Below are 26,716 nucleotides of genomic sequence, written 5' to 3'. Positions count from 1 at the left end.
ATGGTAACTACGACCAACTTCGGATGTCAGCACCCTCTCGATGGCTACTTCAGCTAAAAAGTAAGCACTTCCTGACGAAGAAGGGAGAGGTGGTTCTCCGTCAGGTGATCTGAGGATGGAGGCATGGCGGCAGGGTTTCCGTGAATGGAAGAGTGGAACCCCACTAACCAATTTGGGGCACCCACTTGTCCAAAATTATGGACTACAAACTTAGGGGTCTAATTAGGGATTTAACCGTAATCCTCTGCTCGTCATCACCTTATCAATAGTACAAGGGTACGAACACAATAATACTAACAAACCAGATCACAAGATGTGAAGAACCAGTAACGTGAGTCACCCCTGGTGTAGGATTCCCATCAACAGTCTTGTAATGATCAATATTATCATTTGGTAGTCCTTATCGGGTATTGTGTCTCTAGATCATTGAGACCGGCAAACCCCGATAACCAGATACGGGGTAGCGACCCACAATCACTCGGTACTACCACATGATGTTGATGTGATGGGAAGTGCAGTGTAAACAAAAAATAAAAAATAAGTGGTGATCTTAAAAAAGGATAGGGAACTCAACCCAGAAAACTTTAATGATTGTTGGCCCCTTCCTTACTAAAAACAAGAACAGTATAATATCGTCATCGCAGTCCACACAAATAGCTGCGAGGAGACCAACATGTTTCAGCCACTAAGGGATAACTCCTTCGGCTTTCGTCAGGGTCTCTGTTCTATAATAATACTACTGCATTGGTTGTGATTAAAGTGTGAAAAAAATATGAAAAAACACACAAGTGAAAACCAGTAAAGGATATAATGTTCCTTCGACTGTGTCAACTCCTCTCTTCGGCACCTGGTTGAATATGTACTATTTAGAGAGGACAAACGTACAGGAAAATCACAATCCGCTCCACTGGTCTGTAGAAAACATAATAAATTGTTTCACAATAATATAATAGCTTGCTTACTCACCCAGTGTGTCCGGGGAGTGGACCTCACCTCTTCCTGGACCTGGCTCAGGAGATATATGAGACCCCGCTCTACAATAACAGAAACCGACTGCGTAAAATACAAAAACCAGACGACCAGACATTAAGCTACTCTGGCGATGTATATATCTACGTAATCCAAGGTATTCTGTACATGGAGGTAATTAACACCCATCAAAAGGTACACGAAACACCCTCTATCCACCTCCCTGTCAACTACAGGCTAAACTGCCAGTGGTTTACAAGGCTTCTTATATACAGCATATGGCTAGCACAATGGCAAACACCTAGTATCAGGCTAGCAACACAGGTAATCATACCTGTCCGTCGGTATCTCAGGCCGTGACTGAGTCAGGGGGAGGCGCAATCACCAGTAAGCTCTAACTACTTCACTGTTAGGCTGAGCAGCACTCAGCCTATCGGTACCGGTAGGGGAGGGGCTGGCCCGATCGCCGCCTACACAAAGATCACTCTACATATCTATCATTGTTATTCATCTGCCGCTTACCTTAGTGGTAATGCCCGCTGATGGTGTCAGGACTTAGTAATAGCCCTGTCCTTGGCAGTGCCCTGTACCGCAATCATTCACGGCCTCGCGCGCGTACTCTCGCGAGCATGGCCGGGTTAGAACTACAAAGTGACGTCACGTCGTTCGTGATTGTAGTTCTTTCAGAAAAGTATACTACCGCATTGCTAGTTAGTTCGTGGCAAGGCGCAATATCTCACAGATAGCGTGATGCTATGACCAGCAGTGGAAACACACATGCCTAGTCACAGTCCTGACCACTAGAGGTGTCCGGACTTACTAATCGCCCGGTATTTGGAAATGCCCTCTCACACACTCCTTCACGGCCACTTGCGCGTCCTTCCTTTGGCATTATCGGTATAGAACTACAGGATGACGTCATATCGTTCCTGATTGTAGTTTTTTTTGTAATGTAATAAAAACCAGACTGCCGCTTTGCTAGTTAGTTCACGGCAAAACGCAATTGTGCCCAGATAGCGTCTCATGTGTAATTTGATGAGACAAAATAACAAATTGTTATTTAATCGTGGCAAAGCGCACTGGCTCACAGATGGTGCAATGCTAGGTCAAACATTGGTAACAAATTGTTATTTAATCGTGGCAAAGCGCACTGGCTCACAGATGGTGCAATGCTGGGTCAAACATTGGTAATGACGCGTTTGGGAACACACATACCCACTCCAAAAAGGTAGCTCAAATCAACATACCATTTATACCGGGATTGGACGGGGAGTATTCGTCAAGTAGCGGACCACTATCGTTAAAAGGTTAGTTCGCCATATACAACTTTCTGGGTAACAAGGCTCACCGTCATATGTGCCAGAAAATGCTGAATCGGCCGCCAACCTACCCTGCCATACGGGCAACGCTGGAAATAGATATACCTGGTAAAGAGCATCAAACCAAAGGCGAAGTACACTTAAGATGATCACTAAGTAGTAGGCTAAAAATGATTAGCCAACGACCACTAGTGCATTATCCTCAAAGGAAGGATACTGTTATGTACAAGGACAAACCCTGATGTGCTCTGTCAAGGGTATGACCCACACATAACCCTATATTCATACATAGATAGAATTACAGAGAGCTCAGGGCAAGGCAAACCACGGAATATCGTCGTTCAGCCCTTGTCTGTCTGTCCCTAATTTGAAAACCCACTTCTGTTCCCGAATGAAAAGATATCTAGACACATCACTCACATGTGGTGGAATGTGTGGTTTCTCAAGAACATGCCATTTGAAGTCTGTCTCGGCATGATTACATGTGATAAAGTGCTTGGTAAGTTTAGAGATATCTTTCTTACAACGGAAAGTACTTTTGTGTTCCTGCATCCTCACACGCACCTTTCTCGTGGTCATGCCCACGTATCTTTCATTGCACGTGCAAGTGATGAGGTAGATCAAGTTGGTGCTGTTGCAGTTTGTAAACTGCCGCAGCTCCCAAGGCTTATCTGTACCAATGTCCACGCTCGTAATTTTGGTTGTTAAAGGGCAAATAGAGCAACCCCCACAAGGATGGTGCCCTACCACCGGCGGGAGATCCCATAGTGTGCCTAGCTCTCTCCTGGGTGTGGCTTTGGGTCGAGTGTGTACCAAACGGTCCCTCAGGTTAGTTGAGCGTTTGAAGGCGAAAAGTGGGAAGGGAATCTTTTCTTTACCACTGTTCAGAATTCTCCAGTGCTTTTTAATTACTTTTTGAACATAGTTCGATTTAGTGTTGAAAGTGCTCACTAAGGTAAGGCGATCCAGGGCTGGTTTCTCTATACGTGGTTCCAAAAGGGCAGCACGATGATTGTTAGCTGCTCGTTTGTATGAACGTTGGACCAATTTTTTTGGGTAATGCCTCTCTATCAACTGTGTAGAAAGCTCCTCTGCATGGCGTTTGAAAGTTTCTGGGGTAGAACAGTTCCGATGAACTCGAAGAAACTGTCCAAAAGGCAGATTATCCCTCAGTGACTTGGGGTGTTAACTTTCATACAGGAGCAAGGAATTCCTTGCCATTGGCTTTTTGTACAGTTCACTCTCCAAACCCCTCGAGGTACTGTAAATCGAGAGATCCAAGAAAGGGAGTCTGTCTTTGCTCATTTCCATCGTGAACCGGAGATAGTTGTTCTTGCTGTTAAGCCATTGATGAAACTGTATGACCGATTCACTAGTCCCTCTCCACACCATCAGAATGTCATCAATATATCTCTTCCACCAAACAATGGATGGAAAGAAGGGGTTGGTGGGATGCAGAACTGTGGTCTGTTCAAATTGATGGACATATAAATTCGCCAGCGAAGGGGCAAAAATACTGCCCATGCTGGTCCCAGAGACTTGGTGGTATATCTGGTCCTCGTACATGAAGAAGTTTTCTTTCATGGCTATGGTAGCCAAAGCCATAATAAACGGTACTGGAGTAATGGAGTCCAGTTCCGATTCACCCAGGATGGACCTGATGGTATCCAGGGTCGCATCCTGGGGAATGGAGGTATACAGGGACTCAACGTCCAGAGAGACAAGATAATCTGTCTCTCGATCAAAGGCAATCTCGGGAATCACTCTCAGGACATCCGCAGTGTCCTTAAGAAACGTAGGCATCATGCTGACCAAGGGTTTGAGAAAGTAGTCAGCGAATGCTGAAAGCGGTTCAAGTAGTGAGCCCTGGCCTGAAATTATGGGCCTCCCTGGAGGCGGTCTCTGTGGCTTATGCACCTTAGGTAAGGTGTAAAAATAAGGCATAATAGGATGCTTAGCCTGCAGGAATAATGCCTCTGCGGGGGTAATCCAGCCTTCTGCTAAGGCTTCTTCAACCAGGACTTTAATCTCACTCGTCAGTCTGGGAGTCGGATCAATAGTCAGTGGACGGTAGGCATCGCTGTTGCTCAACTGTCGGAGACACTCTGCCCTATAAGTATCTACATTTTGGACCACAATGGAGCCCCCTTTATCAGCGGGCTTCACAATTATAGTACCGTCTTGGGTCAATGTTTTCAGACCCTGTCTCTCTGCAGTGGTGAGATTATTGTACCGTGATCTGGAGCTGTACTGTATGAGATCTATATCATTCTTGACAGCTAGTTCGAAAGTAAGAACTTGAGTCGGTATGGCATGTGAGGGAGGTGAAAAAGTAGATTTGTTCCTCAAACCTGTATTAGTATCCTTCTCCTCCTCTGATTCCTCAGAGTTCTTGTTTTTGAAGAAATAATAGAGCCTCAGTTTGCGAAAAAACTGTGCTAGTTCCATTTGTAGGACAAATGGATCACCCTCATCAGTAGTCACAAAGCCCAAGCCCTTATTCAGCACAGCTTCCTCTATGTCTGTTAAAGTTCTTGAACTGAGATTGACCACCAAGCTCTGTTGAGGTTTAATTAATGTTCTTGAGCATTCCTTCTCGTCTGACTTCGAGTTCCTGCATGTGGGCCTGTTGTATCCTCCCATTGGACCTGAGGTTGTCCCTGAGCCGGTCTTCTTTTGCCCCGTGACCGTCTGGGGCCACGCGCTAAAAAAGGCTGGCTATTAAAGTTTTGAAAACCTGGAAAAGGGCCCATCGGTGGCGCAAAATTCCCTGGATAGCCCCAGGGTCCTGGAGGCCACCACGATTGGCCGGGCATGTTGTACTGGCCCCTATAGTTCTGTGATCTACCTCCACTGCCTCGGTTGTTACCGGTATTGGAAGGTTGATTACTGGCCTCTGAATCGCTTCCTGTCTCTGAGCTTGATCCTGAGTAGTTGGATCCATACAATCTCCCTCTCTTATTGAAATCAGGAGCTTTGTAATTATCGCTGGTGTAGGGATAAACAGTTTCCAAACTAAACTTGGCCAGGTCTTTCTTGAACTTCTCAAGTTTAGTCTGAAGTATCGAATCAGCAAATTCTTTGTTGGCTTTATCTGATTCGTCTTTGTTTTTTTTGAAAGTGGCACTAATGGTGGCCTTAATTTTGCCCTCCAACACCTGTATTTCTACTAAAATGGCGTCTGATACCCGTTTGGCTGTGCTGATAATCAGAATTAGCCAGTCACAGGTACAGCGCCAAGCGATCATTGACCAGTCCTTCAGGAATGGTTTGTCACTTAGAAATAATCGTGGAGCATTGGTTACTATAAGCCCGGGAGGTGCGCAACTGGCTCGCATGTACTCTGCCATGATGATCCCATGAGTCTGAGTCCGAGAGTGCGACTTTTTTAAGGCTAGCACTTTAGTCCAGTCATCTGTAGCATTCACTGTAGGTGTGGGCAGTGTTTCTAAAATACTAGGCATATTGTCTAAGATGGAATGATACATGGCGTCATCATAAGCCAAACCATGGCGTTCAGCCATTATAGCTATACAGTGAAAAGGACAAAAAGGTGTAAGAAACCTCAAGATATCCTGAGCCAGGTCCAGGAAGAGGTGAGGTCCACTCCCCGGACACACTGGGTGAGTAAGCAAGCTATTATATTATTGTGAAACAATTTATTATGTTTTCTACAGACCAGTGGAGCGGATTGTGATTTTCCTGTACGTTTGTCCTCTCTAAATAGTACATATTCAACCAGGTGCCGAAGAGAGGAGTTGACACAGTCGAAGGAACATTATATCCTTTACTGGTTTTCACTTGTGTGTTTTTTCATATTTTTTTCACACTTTAATCACAACCAATGCAGTAGTATTATTATAGAACAGAGACCCTGACGAAAGCCGAAGGAGTTATCCCTTAGTGGCTGAAACATGTTGGTCTCCTCGCAGCTATTTGTGTGGACTGCGATGACGATATTATACTGTTCTTGTTTTTAGTAAGGAAGGGGCCAACAATCATTAAAGTTTTCTGGGTTGAGTTCCCTATCCTTTTTTAAGATCACCACTTATTTTTTATTTTTTGTTTACACTGCACTTCCCATCACATCAACATCATGTGGTAGTACCGAGTGATTGTGGGTCGCTACCCCGTATCTGGTTATCGGGGTATGCCGGTCTCAATGATCTAGAGACACAATACCCGATAAGGACTACCAAATGATAAAATTGATCATTTTTTTTTTTTTTTTTTTTTAATTTTATTTTTGTTGCAGCATCAAAGTTACACAGCTTACATATTTCCCAGTCAGTTTGCACACTCCGCCCACCCCTCTATCGTCCCGCCTGCATCACACAGCCATTCAGCCCACATCCCGGAGGCTGGGCGGCAAAAGTTTTCGACCTGGGAGGCGCTGAGTGACAAAACAATTATACGCACATCCATTCAATGACCCTCATGACTGGTCCGTCATATGTCGCTGCTTTTCCAATAACTATTCCCCCCCCCCCAAATATACAAAACCTAAACCCCCCGCTGGTGTGTGCCTACTGCCGGAATAGTAAAGCTTGGTGCAGGAGTTAAGGGAACAACACTCAGGCACCTGTGCGCCATCTCGGAATGCATCTGCCACTTCACTCTTCCTCAGTCTCCTCCTGTGACCTGTAGTCCTCCAACGCTTGCACCAGACATTCCCACGCTCGCGCCACTTCCAGTTCCCTCTCATCAGCCTTGCGCGTTGCCTGTCTGAGCCGGATCATACTCTCAGTCTTGGCCCATTTACTCAGTTCCACCACCCACCGCCTACTAGAGGGGCCCTCAACTGATTTCCAGCGCCATGTCAGTTCTCTCTGAGCTAGTATGAGCCCCAGGTCAATAAACTTATTGGTAACCTTCGTCTTCCTCGTGTGGGGAAACCATAGCAGCAGGCAGGCGGCTTTATCAAAGGTCACCTGTCTCTCTGTCACTTCGTTCAGGAGCTCACCCACATCTATCCAGTACGACCCCAATTTCGGACAATCCCAGAACATATGATCCAGTTCCGCCCCCAGCAGACGACACCTGGGGCAAGCCGCCCCTTCCACTTGGAAATGCCTCCGTATCCTACCCGGAGTGAGATAGGCCCTGTGGACCACAAAGAAATGCACCTGCTGAAAGCGCGCATTCCTGCAGCCCTTCCCTGCTCTCTGCAGGAGATGGCCCCATGTTGCATCCGGTATTGGCTTTCCTATACTTTCCTCCCATTTCTGCTTCAGAGCAGGAAGGTTCGACTGTCCTTCCCGGAGCATGCGCGACTGGAGACACGTGATCGCCTTGACCGTCCCCGCAGCCATCACAACATACTGGCAAGCCAGTGCGGTTGCTGGTGCTCCCTGCCCTTCGCCCCAGTGCCTCCTAATCGCTGCCGTAACAGCCATGTGTAAGAGGAAATGCCCCGCTGGCACCCCGAACTGGTCCTGCACCACCTGGAAAGGCAGTAGTTCCCCTTCAGCGTACAAGTCGCCTACCACCTGGAGTCCTAACTCTTCCCAGTCCGAAAGGGGGGTCCAATCCCCTCCATGCGGTAGTGCCGTTAACATGCCCAGGGGTATCTCCGGGGCATATGGGTGTACCACCCCCGCCCGTTTTCGACTTCTGTTCCAGCATAACCTCAACGTTTTCTCCTCTAGCGTCAGATCCCGAACGTCCAGCCGCTGGTCCATTATAATATAAGAGAGGACATGTCTCGGGACCCCCATGCCTCTATGTTGATGAGGACCCCGAAATTCCCTCGCAACTTGTTGCGTAAGGAATTGTAGCTGTGCCGCCAAATAATAAAGTTCGAAATCAGGGACAGCCATCCCTCCGTCGAGTTTCGGCCTCTGCAAAGTGTCCAGCGCTACTCGCCTTCTTCCAGTCCCCCAAATGAAGCCAGTGGTGAGGGTCCGCAGGTCCCTGAAGAACCGAGGTGGGACCCAGATAGGCAGAGTCCTGAAATAATACAATAGTCGAGGCAGTGCCACCATTTTAAGCAGTGCCACTCTCCCCACTGCCGCCAGCGGAAGCGTGGCCCAGAACGCCATCGAGCCCCGCAGGGCTCTCATGCATCGACTCAAGTTCCCTTCCAGCAACCCCTCAGCCGTATGATAGATCCTAACTCCCAGATAGGTGAAACAGGAGTCTTCCCAGATCACTTCCGCCGGCAACTGCGGTTGCAGCGTCCCCGCTCTCACCGGGAAAAGGCAAGTTTTACGCCAATTCACTCTAAGACCTGATAGGACTCCAAACCCCGTAAGCGCATCTACTGCTCTCTTCAGTGCCCCCTCCGCGTCCTCCAGGAACAGCAAGAGATCGTCCGCGTAAAGCGAGATATGATGTCGTTCACCTCGACACACGATCCCCTCCTGTATCAGCCCCGACCGCGCTCGAATCGCTAGTGGCTCTATTGCTAGGGCAAACAATAGGGGCGACAGCGAGCATCCCTGCCGTGTGCCTCTTTGGACCGGGTACGCAGAGGAGATCACCGAACCCAGTCGCACCCTGGCAGTGGCCGATGAGTACAACACCCTCGTCCAGCGCCGGAACCCCGTCCCGAGACCAAACCTCCCCAGCACCTCGTCCAAGTAGCCCCATTCCAGACTGTCGAACGCTTTTTCTATATCCACTGATAGTACCGCAGGCTCGTCGCCCGGATCCATCTCACCACCCAGTACTCGTACAAGCCGGCGGATATTAGCCGAGGTGTTCCGAGTGGGGATGAAACCAGCCTGGTCGCCGTGCACCAAGGATGTCATGTGCGGCTGCAGTCGGGTGGCCAGGATACGGCTCAAGATTTTATAATCAACCGTCAGCATAGACAGTGGCCTATAAGAGGTCACGTCCGTCCCATCCTTACCCGATTTCAACAGAGGCACAACCAGCGCTTCCCTCATCGAGCCAGGTAGCCGGCCCAGTTCCAGCGCCTCATTGTAGACCTCCAATAACTGTGGTGCCAGGATGTCCACAAATTGGGCATAGAATTCAACCGGGAGGCCATCAACCCCCGGAGTCTTCCTCCGCGCCATGTGCTTGATAGCCCCCCGAACCTCCGCTAGCGTGATCACATCGCCCAGGGTCTTAGCCTCCTCATCCTCAAGCAGTGGAAAAGTGACCTCTGCTAGGTAATCGGAGAGCTCGGCACCCTCCAACTCCAATCGGCTCCGGTACAGGGTCCCATAATATTCAGTAAAACGAGAGAGTATCGCCCCCTGGGAGTGGACAGTGTCCCCCGACTCCAACCGCACGCTCAGTATTGCACATCCCCGTGGCTCTGGGTTCGCTAGCCTCGCCAGCAGCGTGCCCACCTTGTCGCCCTCTGCGTGGACCCTTGCTATGTATTGCTTATAGTCATAACATCTGAGCCTCTCGGTCACCGATGCCACTAATTCTTTAGCCTCCAGTAGTCGCGCCTGCAATGCTCCCCTCTCTGGTCTCTGCTTCTCCACCTCCCGCAATGCATCCTCCGCTTTCCTGACCTCTTCCAGCACCACCTTCCTTTCTCCAGAATGCTTCCCAATACAGAGGCCTCTCATGACCACCTTGAATGCATCCCATTCCAACCCCCGTGTAGAGGCCGTGCCCCATTGGTCTCAAAGTATGATTCCGCCCCCTCACGGACCGTAGATTTGAAGACCTGATCTTCCAATGCATCCGGGTGCAGCCGCCAATTGGGAATCGCCGTCCTCACCCTCTGCCAATGGAGAGAGAGCAGCTGGGGGTTGTGGTCAGAAATCGTCCTAGCCAGGTACTCAGTGTGCTTTACTAACGAGGCAGTGGTGGGGTCGCAGAGAATCGTATCAATCCTGACATGTAACTCGTGAAGAGCCGAAAAGAAGGAGTAATCCCTGTCCCTAGGGTGGTGTCCCCGCCACACATCAATCAGCCCCCATTCAGCCTGCCATTCGCTCCTATGCTTCGCCATTTTGCGCACCGGGGATGTGACCAGTGGGGGGTGTGACCTGTCCAGGGTGACATCAGTGACAGAATTGAAATCACCTCCCAATACGACCTGCCCTGCCAGATATTGAGCCAGTAGGCCCGAAATGGAGTCAAAAAAGCGGGACTGATCGGTGTTCGGGGTGTAGATACTGCAGAACGCCACTTCCCTACCATAGAGTCTCCCCGCCACCCCCACATATCTGCCCTCCGGGTCAATCGTCTGGCTCGTCACCTGGAAGGGAACCCCCGCCCGTACCCAAATCAATACCCCCCTTGCAAAGGCTGAGTACGCTGTGCCAAACACTTGCCCCCTCCATCGCCTCTGGAGCGCCGCGCATTCCAGCTTAGTGAGATGAGTCTCTTGGAGCATCGCAATGTGGACTCCCGGGCGTACCAGGTATGCATGCACTTTATGACGTCTGGACATGGTGTGTAGGCCCCGCACATTCCACGTGACGCACTTCAGCTCAGGCACCGTCCCCATTGCTACCCTTCAATCTCCGTGTTTCAACCCCAGCTCCGCAGCACACACCAGCAACAAAAACGCCCCCCCTCCAAACACCCAACCCCCCGACCCCCAGGACAGGAACCAGCAACAGCGCAAATGCCCCCATCCAAACCTCCCACATCAAATGAACAATTCTACCCTGCAGTAGCCACTGCAGGTTGCCTTAGGGGCAATAGGAGGGTGGTTATGACCCGACAAGCGGCAGCCTTCGCCCCTTCCCTCCGCCCCATGATCCCCTCCCCATTGGCCTGGGGCCGTGTACTGTGCACTGGAAGGATACCATGACGTCCGTTGCCTGCCATAGGCGGTCTTGCCCTGCATCGCCCTCTGGGGGCCGACCAATTCACAAATCGTCCGCCGATCGGGGAGTCACCTCCGGCCCCAAGTTGCTATCAACATCCGAAATCTCAGCCCCCGACTGTTTCTTGTCGTCCTCAGATGCAGATCCCTCCGTGAGCAACTCCTTTCTCGATCCCGTGATGGTCGCCGTCGCCTCCAGGGCCCCTTGTCTATCCGCCGCCAACTGCGCAAGCAGCTGGGCCTGCTGGGTCTTATGCCGTTTCCGGAGCCGTTGAGATTGCCGCACCCTAGGCGGCTTCGGCCGGTCAGTCTCAGATTTATGCCTGCGGTCAGTACCCGCTCTATAGGTCTCCAGCCAGGTCCAGGCCTCATCGGGCGTCGTGAAAAACTGAGTCATGCCATCTAGGATAATCCGCAATTTGGCTGGGAACAGTAAAGAATATTGGATCCCCTCGTTCCTGAGTTCCTTCTTAATCGCTAGAAAAGAAGCCCTAGCCCTCTGGATCTCTTGGGTATAATCTGGGAAGATAGTCACCGAACTGTTCTCCACTTTAAATGGGCCCAACGTTCGCGCATTCTGGATCAGCAGATCCCTGTCCTTATAGTGGAGTAAGCGAGCCACCACCGGCCTAGGAGGACCCCCCAGTGTCGGCGGCCTGGCCGGGACCCTGTGTGCCCTCTCCAGCGTGAAGAAGGGGGAGAGGCCCTCCGGGGCCACCTGCGTCCGCAGCCAGTTCTCCAGGTATGCGATCATGTCCGCCCCTTCAATTTTTTCTGGCAGGCCGACCACACGCACATTATTGCGTCTGTTCCTACTTTCTGCATCCTCTGCCCGTTTCTCAAGAGCTGACAGTCTTCGCAGCGCTCCTTCCAGCTTCCGTTCCACCATGACTACCGCCGGTTTCAGTTCTTGCACCGTCGATTCAGTGTCCTTCACCCTGTCCACCAGCTTCGAGTGATCTGCCTTCAGGAGGCCCAACCCCGTCGCAACCTGTGCAATGTCATTATGGAGGGAGTCTTTGGTTGCAGTAATGGCATCCAGAATCTGATCTAGGCGCTTGCCCAGTCTTATTTCCACTTCTGAGCCCTCCATCGCCTCTGCACCTTTTGAAACGACAGTCTCGGGTGCCACGCTTCCCTCCGCCGTTCCAGGTTTCATCGCTCCGGCCGCACTCCTCACCGTCCCGCTGGTTAGCGCCTTTGGGAGCGACTCTCCGCTTCAGAGGTCTGTAGGGCTCCGCTATAGGACGGCCGTGCTCGCCTGTAGCTGCGCAGTTGGGTCCTCCACAAACACCTCCGCTGAACCCAGGATAATCCAAGCAGCCTCCTGTGTGCACTACAGTCCCAGGCCCCCCCGCATGCCAGGCCTACGCACGGGCACCCACTTGACCTACAGTATCCTGCACGCACTTGGGTCCTGGTCCACCGGGCCGCCCCGGGTCCCCAAGCACCTGCGCCTGTTGGGCCCCAAAGTCTCCACACTCTATCTCAGCCGATAATCGAGGTTCCAAAGGGAGGCCCCCTCCGCCGCAGCCAGTCCAGGTCCCGCACCTCACACCCTTCCAGGGGCCCTCCCCACCATCAGCTGGCAGCGCTTTGCCCAGGGTCTCCCCGATCAGGTCGGGCACCCCACTAATGTCGCCTCACCTTCCAAGGCCCCGTTGTCCACTCCACGGTCCAGCATCCCCTGATTGCCTTGGGCAGCACCGCCCGCTTCCAGGGCCTCTCAGTCCTCCCCACCACAGAGCACCAGATACACTCGCCGCCCCAATGATATACCACTCAACAGCCGCGCAGTGAAGGGATGCTTGAACACCGCTTGTACTCGGAGGCGAGTGTCGGCTCCGTGCAGCGTGAAGGCGTCCCTCCTGCGCTCCTCGCCCCAGGCCTCACTTCCAGTCCCCAGCTACCAGGAGCTATCAGGAGGGCTCTCGTCCAGGATGTCCCGCACTGCGGCCCGCCCTCCGGCCGGTCAGTCTTACCAGACGCGCGGGTGGGCACCGCACAGTTCCTCGACGTTCCACCGGGGCTCTCCGTCACCTCCTGCGCGAGCGGGCTCCGTCAGGCAAGCCCAATCGTCCAGTGGCGGCTCTGTCCAACCCGGATGAGCCCCGGGCAATCCGCAGTCGCACCAGGGGCACCCCTCACAACCAGCGGCCCCTCTCAGCTCCTCAGTGCCCGCTATCACCGGGGGGTCGCCCACGCTCGTTCGTGATGGGACGTGTCCACTCCCGGGCCACCAGAAGCAGGCACAGTCCGCCCTTCGCCGCAATAGCGGCCAGTGCAGCTCAGCTCCGGTCTGTCCGTGGGCAGTGGCCGCCGCCAGCCAGAACCTGCCCCGAGCCTCCACCGAGCTCCGATCTCCAACCAGGGATCACTGCTGCTCCTCAACCGTCAGCCCGGTGTCCGCCATCTTGGTGCGCAGGTCTGATCTCCCCAGCCACCAGGCGGCACCGGTCGTCCCCCACAGCGACCCTCTGTAGGGCACAGAACTCCGCGCCGGGCAGCCGCCGACCCTCCTCAGCTTCACCTCCGCTCAGGTGGCCGCAGATCTCAAAGCCGGTCCGCTCCTCACAAGGTCACCAGGAAGGGACCGTCGCCATTTTGGGTGCTCCGTCTCGGACTGCCCCGGCTCCGATTCAACCAGGATAACTCCGGTGCTCGACCTCCTCCAGCCAGGATGTTGGTCGCGAACTGTGCCGCCTTCGTTCCGACACTGATCCCTCGGTCCCAGGCCAACTGCGACTCCGTTTTGCAGGATTAATCAGGGGATCGGGCGCGGAGCTATCGGCTCACGCCGCCTGCTTCATCGGCGCCCAAGCCACGCCCTCCATGATAATATTGATCATTACAAGACTGTTGATGGGAATCCTACACCAGGGGTGACTCACGTTACTGGTTCTTCACATCTTGTGATCTGGTTTGTTAGTATTATTGTGTTCGTACCCTTGTACTATTGATAAGGTGATGACGAGCAGAGGATTACGGTTGAATCCCTAATTAGACCCCAAAGTTTGTAGTTGTTTGTTGATTCCTACGGGGGATAATACTTAGGCTTGGTCTATAAACATCCCTCTAGCCCTGCAAGAGATTGTGTTTTTCAAAATTATGGACTGCCAGCAGAATAGGCAGTGCTTCACCCTACTGCCAACTGATTGCCTGAGATGCTGTAAGGGGATATTAAAAGGGTTTGAAGGCTGCAGCTGCCGGGGTTGCGTGGGGCTTGGGAGGGATGAGGATGGTAGGCTTGGCAGAACTCTGGCTTTGGGTTCCCCAAAGCTGGAGGGAGTCGCTGCCAAAAAAAACAACTGGGGAACCTGCTGGGTGGAAATGGACGTGTCTGGTAGCCTCTATTGTAGCCACGGAAGGCAGACTGGGGGTGGCATGGTGCCATGGACAGTTCCAACGAGCAGGAGGTGGCGCATGAGCGCTGAATCTGCCTTGTCACCAAAAAGGCAACAGCCATCGAAGGCCATGTCCATAAGGGTTGCATGGACATGCCTCAAAAAGACAGTTGACCTCAGTCAGGCATAACAACGAAGTGCTACGGAAATTTAGTGGGCTGGTCAAATGCCAGTACAATTTAATCAAGCAAAGGATTTGATAGTGGAAGCTCAGATGTCCACATATTACATTTTATAGATTTTCTTTTGATACATTATTCCGTTTAATATTTACAGTAAACCACTTAAACCCTCTTAACAAAGTGTTATACCGCAAAAAGTAACTCCCATTTCAACTGCTGTTGACTATGAAACTGGGCTAAACCGACGAGTGGGGACCTCCAGATGATGTCTGTCCCCAGATTGATGTAGCGAATGATATAACAAATAGTGATCTTCAATGGGGATTGAGACTACTATTGTGGAGAGCACCCAGATCTACTGCCGCTTATAAAATACTTATACAATTGATGTTAACAAAATGTCATATAATCTTACATCGCAGGAGTATAGAAGTGCCCTAGACTTCCCTCGAAAGCTCACTTTCGAAAGCCGAGAGAAATCTTCTAGAATCAATTACATATTCTGTCAAATTAAGGACTGGGTTGGTGAGTGTATGTAATGCGAATGACGTTTCCTTTTCACTTACAGGCCGTAAGCCTGTCAATCTGTATAACCACAACTCATCAACCTATTTACTCTGGTGTTCCAAAAAGTATCCTATATAATACTTACAAAATGGCACTTCAAGAGGGGGGGGGTTGTATGTGTGTGCGCGTGTGTGTGTGTTATATATAGGGCTCCCAGTTTTCAGTTTTTACTGATTTTTACAGATAAATACAGACAGAAAACTATTTTTTTCCAGTCTGTATTTATTTTTAAATACAGAAATATATGGAAAATATTTCTTCTTTAGATTTTTTTTCTACTGTCAATCATGAGTGCCATGTCAGTAGGTGTACAGATTGAGAGGTAGGGGAGATGAAAAAAAGACAATACATTTCCTAATTAAGCTTTAATTAAGCTTAATTAAGTGCAGATCCACAGTTATTTGTGCTATTCTGCAATGCAAGTGTTTTCAGAAAACGCTATTGCACTGTATACTGATGAAACCTTTTGGGACATTCAAATGCAAATGTACATTTATCAGTCAAATGTGGAAAATACCCATGGCAGCTTCATTTATACAGAAAACACAAAATAGAAATAGATAAATACAGACAAAATTTGCAAAAAATAAATATGGATAAATACAGACGGAAATGTAGAAAAAAATAAAAACCGGGAGCCCTAGTTATATACTACTTTGAGGAAGGGGGATTTAAGACCCGCAGCTTGCCCAAGTAATAGATCACAGTATAGAGTTCCACCTACCTGACTTGGAATCACATTTCCACTGAGTAGTTGAAAACAAGTCACAGCACAAGCAGCAGAGGAAACCAGAACTTGCTTGGTTCAGGTTGGAGTTACTTCAAAACAAAACACATTAGCTTCAAAAGACGGTGTTAATTTCAAGTGAAATACATGAGCAGTGCAAGGCTTGCATACGATTAAATATTGCTCAGCACCTATCCACTAAAGCATTCAACCCCATTTTAGGGCTATTATGTTAAAATATTATTCCTAAATTATGCTCGTTTAGAAGTCCGTGTGAAAATGCTTTTGTTTTTTATATCCATTAGTCACCAGGATAACTTCTACATCACGAATAATAACAAATTACATCAATCAACGTCCAGAAATGTCAAATGTTCCAGAAGGGAGACAAACAGTAGCACTGTAAATATGTGGACCCTCATAGAGCCAGACAACTCACTTGAGAGTATGCTTTAAAGAGGAGGAAAGAATTCGACCAAAAAATAAACAGAAATTACTGCAAAAACTCTGCATACATTATTCCATCATACATAGAAATTTCTCTACATGGCAAAGTTTCACTCTTGGTCATCCTTTCAAATACCACAGCAGCCTCCACTTAGTCTGTCAAACCCATTCTACAGATTTCCAACTTTTTCTTAGCAATAGGCTCCCTTTCCCCTGCATTCATTTTGTGTAGGAAGGCATATTATGATCATTATGAAAATGTTGATGCTGCTTATTGGCTGTGCTGCAACTTTTTAAAAAGCCCAGCTCAGGATAAAGTGTTCTTTTCATGGGATACTAATGTGCAGCCAAGTATACAATTCTGAGGCCAAGATAATTACATACACTCATATCAATGAAAGTGATAATTCCTGGCGGTCAATAAAAAAATAGTTGTGACCTAGTCCCTCAATCAAATGCATACTGTGTGCCAGGAGCCCTGAAATGGAAAATATCTTAAATTGCTGATGTCGGTGTAAATTCTGTTTCCACTTTAAATTTCACACGGTTCCTCATAATGTGCAGGACACTTTTACAATATAAGTGCTACAAGCGTCTTGTAATCTAGCAGCCCTTGCTGAAACGGTCATCAATCAGGGACAACGGTCATAGCTATTGTGTCGTCAATATCTTTCTCCAACGTATGTAAGCCTGTATGTTCAGCATTTTGGTAGCCTAATTTCACTGCAGGTTAACAGAGCAATCATATGTTTGAGAGGATAGATGATGCCTACAGGGAGTTTTATTGAAAACAAAAATATTTGTTAACCCTTTTAGTGCTAGGCCTTTTCACCCCGTGCTAAGCCTTTTTTCGTCTATGTTGGGCAGTTTGCGCCAAATATACGTCCCTTTCTTCCAACATCCTGGGGATTCTAAAGGTACCCAGGGGTTGTGGATTCCCCTGGAGGGGTCCGAGAAATTAGCCAAAATACTGCAACATTTTGTTTTTTTGGGGAAAAAATGAGGAAAAAGTGCTGCAGAAGAAAGCGTCTGTTTTTTTCCCTGCAAATGGTATCAACAAAGGGTTTGCGGTCCTAAAATCTCCATCTTCCCAGATTTCAGGAACAGGCAGACTTTTTTCAGAAAACACAAATGTTCTAAACAGTTTTGGCCTTTTACTGGGACAAAGCCTATTTTTCCTCATTTTTGTGATTTCAACCTCCTTCCAGTTAGTGGTAGAAATGGGTGTGCAACCAATAATGGATCCTGGAAAGCTATACATTTCTGACAAGTAGACAAAATTCTGAATTTAGCAAAGGATCATTTATGTAAATACTTCAAGGTTTTGCTATAGAAATTAACAGTTGAAATAAAATAATATTGAAATTGAGTTAAAAAATACTGCCATTTGTGTCTATGCATTCACCTGCAACTTCTTCTAATTATGGAAGATTTTTTAAAGCAATATACCATTACGTCCACTGGACCCTTCTGGTTGCGGACTTGTAGGTTCACAAACAACCTGAGTTACCCAAAGCCAATAACTGAGCTGTGCCTTGCAATGGTTTTTCATTGAGTATCAGGTATACAGCAATTCATTTGGTAAAATAAAAAGAGTTAAAAATAGGTACCAAGGAAACCTATTTATTTACGGAATGAGAATATATGGAGTTTAGTAGCAGTGGTTATTTGCACATCTCCAAATTTGTGGGTACCCATACTAGCATGTGAATTAGAGGGCATTTTTCAAACTGACTTTTTTTTTACACACTGACTTACATTTGGAGAGCAGAAATGCATTGAAAGTCAATTAGTAATAACACTTGTGTACTATTCTTTGTTCTCCTAAATCTCCCAATAAAAATGTTACCTCACTTGTGTGGGGAATCCAGGATGGGAGGACTTGTGTGGCTCTTACCAGGCTCTTTTACCTAGAATCCCTTGCAAACCTCAAACTATATAAACACATTTTCCTCACATTTTTGTGATGGAAAGTTCTGGAATCTGTGGGGAGCCACAAACTTCCACCCACCCAGCATTCTACCAAGTCTCCCGATAAAAATGGTACCTCACTTGTGTGGGTAAGCCTAGTGCCCATGACAGTAAGCAGCCCAAAAAACAACATAGACACATCCCGTTTTTCCAGTGAAAACGAACCCTTTATTGCAATGTGCCTAGCTGTGGATTTTGGACCCTAGCTCAGCCGGCACCTGGGGAAACCTAGCAAACCTGTACATTTTTTAAATATAGACACCCAGGGGAATCCAGGATGGGGTGACATGTGTGGCTCTCACCAGGTTCTGTTACCCAGAATCCCTTGCAAACCTCAAACTTTGTAAAAAAAAAAAAAATTTCCTCACATTTCTGTGATGGAAAGTTCTGGAATATGAGGGGAGCCACAAACTTCCACCTGCCCAGAATTTCCCCAAGCCTTCCCATAAAAATGGCACTTCACTTGTGTGGGTAGGCCTAGTGCCAGTGACAGGAAATGGCCCAAAACGTACTGTGGAGACTTCAAAATTATCGATCACAAAAAAGACTTAGTTTTGCAAGGGGGTCACCTGAGTTTTTGGTCCCGACTCGGCGGGCATCTATGGAAACTTATCAAACCCAGACATTCTCAAAACTAGACACCTGGGGAGGTGTGGCTTTTGAGGAAAATTTGACTTTTTAGCTAAATCTGACGTTTAATATGGATTCTGGGTAAGGAAACGCTGGGGGATTCACGCAAGCCACACCGCCAGGCAAGGCAAAGTCCGTCCAAGCCGCCAGCTAAGTGCCAGTCCCCGTACACTGCCAGCCAAGCACCATCCAAAGCACACTGCCAGCCAAGCACCAGTCCACACACACCGCCAGGCTACTCCACACACACCACTACCAATCGCTAGTCTACACACACCGCAAGCAAGCACAAGTCCACACACACTGCAAGCAAAATGCCAATACACACACAGCCAGCCTAACACCAGTTCATGCAGACCGTCAGCCAAACTCCAATTCACACACACACAGAAACTTTCCCTATTATCTAGTGGTTTTCTGCCCCCCCTTTGGAGTCAGATGAGCCTAAACATATCGCTGATGTGCAGAAACGGCTAAAATGCGTATCTAAAAAAAAGGGGAGCAACTCTTGACAATGGGGCTGCTCCCTCACATGCCCATAAACATATCCCTGGTGCCTAGTGGGCTTTCTGCCCCCCGAGGGAGGGGCAGATTGGGTGTAATAACAACGATCTGCCCTCCAGGGGAGCAGAAAAACAGTGCCCATTAGATTTTTGGGCGGTTGGGCGCATTGGCATGCTCATTCTGGGCAGCATAACCCCTACACAAAGTAAAAATAGCCCAGGGTGTCTAGTGGGATTTCTGCCACCCGACGGGGGCAGATCGGGGGCTATTGCCACAATATGCCCCCAAATGGGGCAGAAAGACTGTGCCCATTTTTTATGGAGGGCTGGGGGCATGGGCATGCCCATTCAGGCAGACCCCACCCCTACTCTAAAGAAAGAAAATAGTCCCTGGTGCCTAGTGGGTTTTCTGCCCACAGGGGATATTTTGGGGCTATTGCCCCCAGGGGCTGTGTTGTCACTCCCAGCTTCAGATATCTCGGTGGCATCGTCTTTGACACCTGAGAGGGATCTGCCCACAAGAAAGTCAGCATTTGCATGACATGATGAGAATGGCTATGCCGGAGGAGAAAAGGACCTGAATGAGGCTGGGTAAGCACCCGCCAGCATAAACAATCCAATCCAAAAATTCTTTATTTCGGTCCTCTAGACCATAAAAGATACATTGCAAATACATTTAGACATTTATATTAAAAAAAGAATACGATTATAAAAACACATCATAAGAATTGATTGCCAGGGTGTTCAAGACATGATAAGGATAGAAACCAATTCATAATTAGGGAAGACAATTCATAGCAAGATCGGAAAGCACAATCCATAGTATAGAGACAATTTTCATATTTACGACAATTGTGCATTTAGCAGTTTTTTCCTGATCTGCCACATAGCAAAAATAAATGTTGCCACTGCGAAGACTATGTGGGGCAGAGTACTAGTTCTTAATACTCTGTGCACGTGCATGTGGCTCCTAAAACCCAGGTTCCTGCATAAGGGGACCAACCAGTGTTTACTTGGTCTCTGGTATGCAGGACAAAAAAAGAGAAAATGTGTTTCATCTTCATCATGGGAATTGCAGCCTGGGCAGATTTTGTCATCCACGTGAAGCCAATTACAAGTGAAGGTTTTGACAGGCAGAGTGCCAAGCCTCCACTGTATAAACAGCTTCCTGGCTAAAATGGGATAAATGATGTCCATAAAACCTTCGAATTCATATGAATTTTTGGATTGTAAGAACGTTCAGTTAGGGTGCCGTGTTTAGTTGAGGTCAGGAGGAGATCCAAGCTTTTCTCCTTGTGGATCTGAACTAAACGTTTGCGGGAGAGCCTTTGGCAACCCGATTCAGGAGCCTCCCATAATTCAGGTAATTTTAAACGGTACAGTTCTTTTTTTACGAAAGTCAGCCAGGGAATTTTATCTCGTTGGTTCAGGTCCATTACATGGGCAAGATCACTCCTATAATGGGCAAGCTCACTGGTGGACCAAAGTCTATGCCAGAATCTTATTGGCTTAGACTCCAGCTCAGCAGTGATAGATGGTAAACCCATGTCCAGTCTCAAGGGAAACAGAGGTGTACTCCGGGGGAGGGCCAGAAGACGTCTGAGAAAGTTGTTTTCGACGCTGGCGAGAACCGGACCTGCTCTATGCCCCCATAACTCACTGCCATAAGATGCGGCCGCTTTGGCCTGCGATTTATACAATTCCAGTGCCGGACTTATCGGTTTGAAGGTTGAGGAATTTGCAACCTTCAAAATTGCACCGGAAAGTTGAGACAGCTTAAGCCGAGATCTTACAATTTGGGGGTCCCAGGATAGGTTCTCGTGTAATGTTACCCCCAAGTATTGGAAGGTTGTGACCCTTTCTAGACTGACTGAACCCAGAGTGGGATTGGGTCTGGTTTTTGTGGATGGATTGAAGATCATGAACTTGGTCTTCTCTGTATTGATCTCTAGACCATGTTGTCTACAGAAAAGATCAAATCCATCTAGAATCCTTTGGATCCCCATGGGGGTTTTGGAAAGCAGGAGGGTGTCGTCAGCAAACATAACAGCTGGCACCCTCCTGCCGGCCAAGAGAGGGGCGTCGTTGTCTTTAACGTTGTCAAGGTGAGATATAACGCTGTTGACAAAGACGCAAAACAGGGTTGGCGCCAAGACGCAACCCTGCCTTACCCCTCTGAGAACAGGGAACCTTGATGACAGCGCTCCATCCCTCCCACACCTAACCTGCGCATAATTGCCATCATGGAGCCTGATTATGGCGTGCAACAGTTGGGATGGGACACCCAACTCCCTGAGGACCTGCCAGAGTTTTTTTCGTGGAACCAGATCAAAGGCTGACCTCAGATCCACGAACACCATGTATAGCCTCCCCCCCTCAATCCTCACCGTTTTCCAATACAGGAGGATGAGGCGGAAGACCTGGTCCATGGTGGACGTGTTTTTTTTTAAGCCAGCCTGGAGGGGACTCAGGATTTCATTTGCCTCCATCCAACCATTGAGATGGTCCAGAAGGAGACGAGAGAAGAGTTTTTGGGGGACATCTATGAGGCTGATCGGCCTATAGTTGGCTGGGAGAAGAGGAGAACCCTTTTTATAAATTGGCACTATCTCAGCTCCCAGCCAAGTACAGGGGATCTCCATACCTCCCAGGATGGCATTAAAGAGAATAAGGAGGTACGGACCCCAAATCTCAGGATGTTGTCTGAATAAGTCACTGGGCAATCTATCTAATTCCGGGGCCTTCCCCATTGCCAATCTCTCTATTGCACTAACCACCTCGCCAAGGGTAAATTCTAAACCAAGTGCGGGGATAGGTGTATCAACAGGGGCCACTTCATAGGCGGGCTGTTCAAAATCTTGATACAGTTTGCCATAGTGGCCTTCCCAGGCGGATGATGCGATGTTGGATTCCACTGCCCTTTGACCTCTACCGTGCCATTGTTCACCAGGGTCCAAAAGTTTTTCGAATCCCGGTTTCTAATGCAGAGGAGAGGTCCTGCCAATGGTTCCAGTCCCACTCCTTCTTAGCCAAGACCATGGCTTCCTTATACTGACGCCTAAATTTGGCGACTGTGGCCCTGTCTGCGCCCGCTTTAATGGCGGCAATTAACTCTGACTTAACCTTTTTGCAGGATGATTTATACCATGTTGAGGTTCGGGACTGTTTGCGTCGTGGGGCTGCCACTGGGTAAAAAACCTCCGCTAGAGATCCCACCAGATTTTCATGGATGATTGCCAATTTATTGTTAAAATCTGGGGATCTAGGCTGTTCAGTTAGATCATCTATTTCTATAAACTTCGGGAGAGCTATGTCAAAGATTTTTCTTATACTTTCCTCTGAACTTATAATTTTCCCCCATTTTACCCTTCGCCTATTAGAACTAAGAGCCAGGTTACCTGGGTCGTCGTGAGATTTGGCAGGTTGTGACTCAGCGACAGGAGCGGGATATTTCAGATCCAATAGGAGAGCATTGTGGTCACTATCGGTTCTGGGGGATACTCTGAAGTCATGGACCTTGGACCATAAACCTAGGTCGACAAAGATGTAATCCAACCTCGATTCGTGATCCTTCCTATTAAAGGTACACAATGAGGGGCTGTCTGACGGGGTGCGACCGTTACAAGCCCTCAGTGCATAGTTTAAGGTGAGGGACATGATTTGGACCGCGAGTGGGGACCAAGATTTGGGATGGGGGGATGAGCAGGGTGGAACACCCAAAAAGTCATCTTCAGTGGTAAGGGCGCCCTCCTTTAAACCTTCCAGAGGTTCGAAGTGGCAATTGAAATCTCCGCCCATCACAATTTTATAGTCACTTGGCAGTGACCCTAGAAAGGACGAGAGATCTTCCAGGGTGGGGGATTCCTTAGCTACACTGACAGGACAGGAATAAACGTTTACAATTGCTGATTTTACTGCATTGGGCCACCTAAGAAGTACACACTGGATGTCCCGCGAGAGCGTAGGAACGCTTTCCGCAATACATCCAATGTGACTAGCTACCCAAATCGCTAGGCCCCCGAAGGTCTCCCCTTTCCACTCCACCTAGCCTGAATTTCAAAAACTGCAAAACCCACTCTAATCAATGGGTCCCTAGCCCACGTCTCCTGGAAGAGACAGATATCAGTAGTATCTAATAGGAGCTCCCAGTCTGGTGTATGTATTTTATTTACAATACCTGCCACATTCCAGGAGAGGACCTTCAGTGTCTCGGAGATAAATTTAGAGGGGGACCTGTCAATTGTTTCGGGTGTAATGCCCGCATTAAGGAGTACGGGCCACCGTACTTCTGTTTCCTGGGTGGGTTGGACAATAGTTGCTATGTTAGAAACACAAATAGCTTGGGGGGTTTGAACATTGCCAGTTTGATTTACGGGTCGGGTCACTGCAGGGTCCCTAGAGCCAGGCGATTTCAAACCACAACCTTCCAGTTCTCTATTTGGAGTGTCAGTCACTACAGCACCCATCCCCTATCCTATAGGTTCAATTACGCTGACTTGGCAAGATTGCAAGGATAGACCCCTTCGAAGTCAATCTACCTCATCAAGGCAGTTGAATCTATTTGGATGGGCATAATTTAAAGTAGTAGGATGGGCGATGTGCCTGGGCCTGTATCTAGTCCCGTCCACAGCAAAACCCACCCGTGTCCATCCGTCGTCCTTCCTCAGAGATGGTTTGTAAGAATTAGGGTAAAAGTACGAAAGAGGGACCAATTCAATGGATGTGTTACCTATGTTGCCGAGCCAGTTGCAAATATAGGTAACAACCTGGGGGCTCTTGAAGCTGACAATTATACAATCCCCCACAGTTTTCTTGGCAGTATACCCAACCCACGGGACCCTTCTAACCAGAAGAACTTCTCCCTTTAGATCAGATGGAAGTGGCATTTGGATATTAAGCTAGCTGATTACCTTGTTTCGTAAGAATTCATAAGACTCCTTTGCGCCGTTGGCCAGCTCAGGGACCCCCGTCAGTATCGCAGTATAGCCCGCCGCCTAGAGGGGCAGATTAACTGCCATACGCCTAGATTTGGGGCTGTCCTGCAGATTAGAGCTGTGAGCTAACACATTTGTTGGTCTCGCCTGGGTGGGTGGTCTGGCCGAAGCTGGTTGCTTTGACCTTCCAGGGGGAGGGATCGGGGGCACTGACCTGGGGAGTGGTACAGGTACAGTTTGTGTCACGGGAACTGTAATGTTGTTACTTTTTCCCCCAGTAGGAGCTGTAGACAGTGAAGGAACATGAACCATAGTTGACAGGGGGGGACAGGGGGCTCCCATACCACTCCCTTGTGTTCCATCGAAATGTGCTCCAATCCCAGGCTGTGCTCCAGTGCCCACACTGAATCTCTCAATCGATGTCAATCTCGATTCTATTGAGTCCAATTTAAGAATAAGAGGATTCAAGAGACTTTTGAAGACAGCGGTGAGTGAGGCAATAAGGGAATCTGAAGTGTTGGGGGCAACCCCACCAAATATAAATGGCTGTGTGAACACAGGTGTAGATGCAATAGATAGAACACTTGAAATTGCCCCATTCTTTCCCAAGCTTAGAGACTCAGATGCACCCAAATTTTCCTCCACAATGGGTATTACATAATCAGTTTTGATCCTTTTAGCGCCTTTGGGCTTACTGGGTCTTTTCTTTTCAGTTATGGGATCCTCACTATCACCCGTATGCACCGACAGGTTATCAACCATACCCTGATCCCCAGGCGGCGCAATCTCTGTGACAGGGGAGAACTCTACATCACTAGTAATGCGTGATGTGCCTCTGTCCCTTAGCGCAGATGACGGTGTCCTGAGTTGTTGCAAAACTGACTTAATAGTTTGGTCAATACTGTCCATTAGGGATAGGTGGGTCGCATCAAGCGGGAGCGGTGTACTGGTGTTTGTTAATAAACCTGGCGAGGATAAGCAGGAACTTTCTACACCCTCCTCGGTTACAGAGGTACCCTTATTAGATACAGGATTAGCTTTGAAAAGAAATTTGTCCAGTGTTCCGGAAATAGTGGAAGCAGCCTTGCTTCTAGTTTCCCTGCTGGCCATAATAGAGCGTCTTACCGATGGTCGACCAAGTAGTCAGTCAGAGAACAAAACCAGGGAAACAGGGCGTTGGGGGGGTGGCCCGGCCTGGTCTCTACCGTTCTCTAATGGCCTCAAACGGCCCGCCCTTTGCCCGGGCTTAGCCCGCGCGCGTCCCACGTGGCGCGTAACCCTGTCTTGTTCTTATGGCCAATGGTCCTTCAGGATACCCGGGAGGGGGCGGGGTCAAGGGGGAAGAGTCTCGCAGGTGCTGCAGATAACCAAGCCGCTGGCGTTCCTGGGACTTGCAGTACCGCTCTTCCTGCCGCCGTCCACACAGATTACTTCATCTCCCAGGGGCAAAGGTAAAGCAGCAGTCCAGTGTCAGTGTCCGACCAAAACAGCCTCGAGCGGCTCCCGCGAAGCGGGGGCCGCGAGGCGTGGGTTTAAGCTCCCGGGAGGGGGCGGGGTCAAGGGGGAAGAGTCTCGCAGGTGCTGTAGATAACCAAGCCGCTGGCGTTCTTGGAACTCGCAGTCCCGCTCTTCCTGCCGCCGTCCACACAGATTACTTCATCTCCCAGGGGCAAAGGTAAAGCAGCAGTCCAGTATCAGTGTCCGACCAAAACAGCCTCGAGCGGCACCCGCCAGCATAAACACAACAAGGGTTTAAAAAGGTCCAATGGGGCCGGAGAGCACATCAGAGGAGATTACTGCCTGCGTAAAAACATTTGAAACATTGCACTGAGGTAAAAAGGCAGGATCAGTCTAGAGCTTAGAGTAAGCCTGAAACACCATCAGGTACTATGGCAGCACCTGTAAAGCCCTCAAAGGCTAAGTTTCAGGAAGAAGTGGTGCCACAACCAGGCATTGCGTCCACAGCAGGTGGAATCACAACTCGCTTCGGTTGTGATAAAGACTCTGCAGGGGTTAAAGAATGCTTCAGGGGCTTACATTTTGAAGACGACTGGTGTTGGTTCTACTTCTAGAGCGTGTGGCGCATCTTCCTGAAAAGCCTTGAAGAGGGGAACTTAGAGCTTGGCTGGGACTGTCATGAAATTTGACGGTCATTTCTATCCCAGGCCATGAAGTGTTTAGCTTCCATTTCGTAGATGGTCATCAGATGCGTACTGAGGTAGAAGTCATGCAACCTCATGTCATACTCCAAACCCAGGCACCGCAAACAAATGTCAAGGATGTCCATGATAGACATCTGACCGTGAAAGTCTGCACCAATTCATGAGAAACACTGTCAGCGCAAGACAGGAAGCTCCAGATCTGCATTGCACAAGAGCAA

At 48.9% G+C, this 26,716-nt stretch overlaps 1 protein-coding gene across 2 annotated transcripts in view; it reads right to left on the bottom strand.

Moving 5' to 3' along the window:
- MEI1 (meiotic double-stranded break formation protein 1) overlaps positions 1-26,716 on the bottom strand; it is a 3,250,839-nt gene that overhangs the window by 1,311,247 nt on the left and 1,912,876 nt on the right. For both annotated transcript variants that reach the window (XM_078683295.1, XM_078683306.1), the window contains exon 17: positions 15,849-15,943. In XM_078683295.1, the coding sequence (XP_078539421.1) occupies positions 15,849-15,943 (95 nt within the window). The remainder of the gene's footprint in view (positions 1-15,848; positions 15,944-26,716) is intronic.

Source organism: Lissotriton helveticus, chromosome 1_1 (genome assembly GCF_964261635.1).
Source record: "Lissotriton helveticus chromosome 1_1, aLisHel1.1, whole genome shotgun sequence".
Lineage (NCBI taxonomy): Eukaryota > Metazoa > Chordata > Amphibia > Caudata > Salamandridae > Lissotriton > Lissotriton helveticus.
This window is presented reverse-complemented; position numbering and strand designations above follow the sequence as displayed.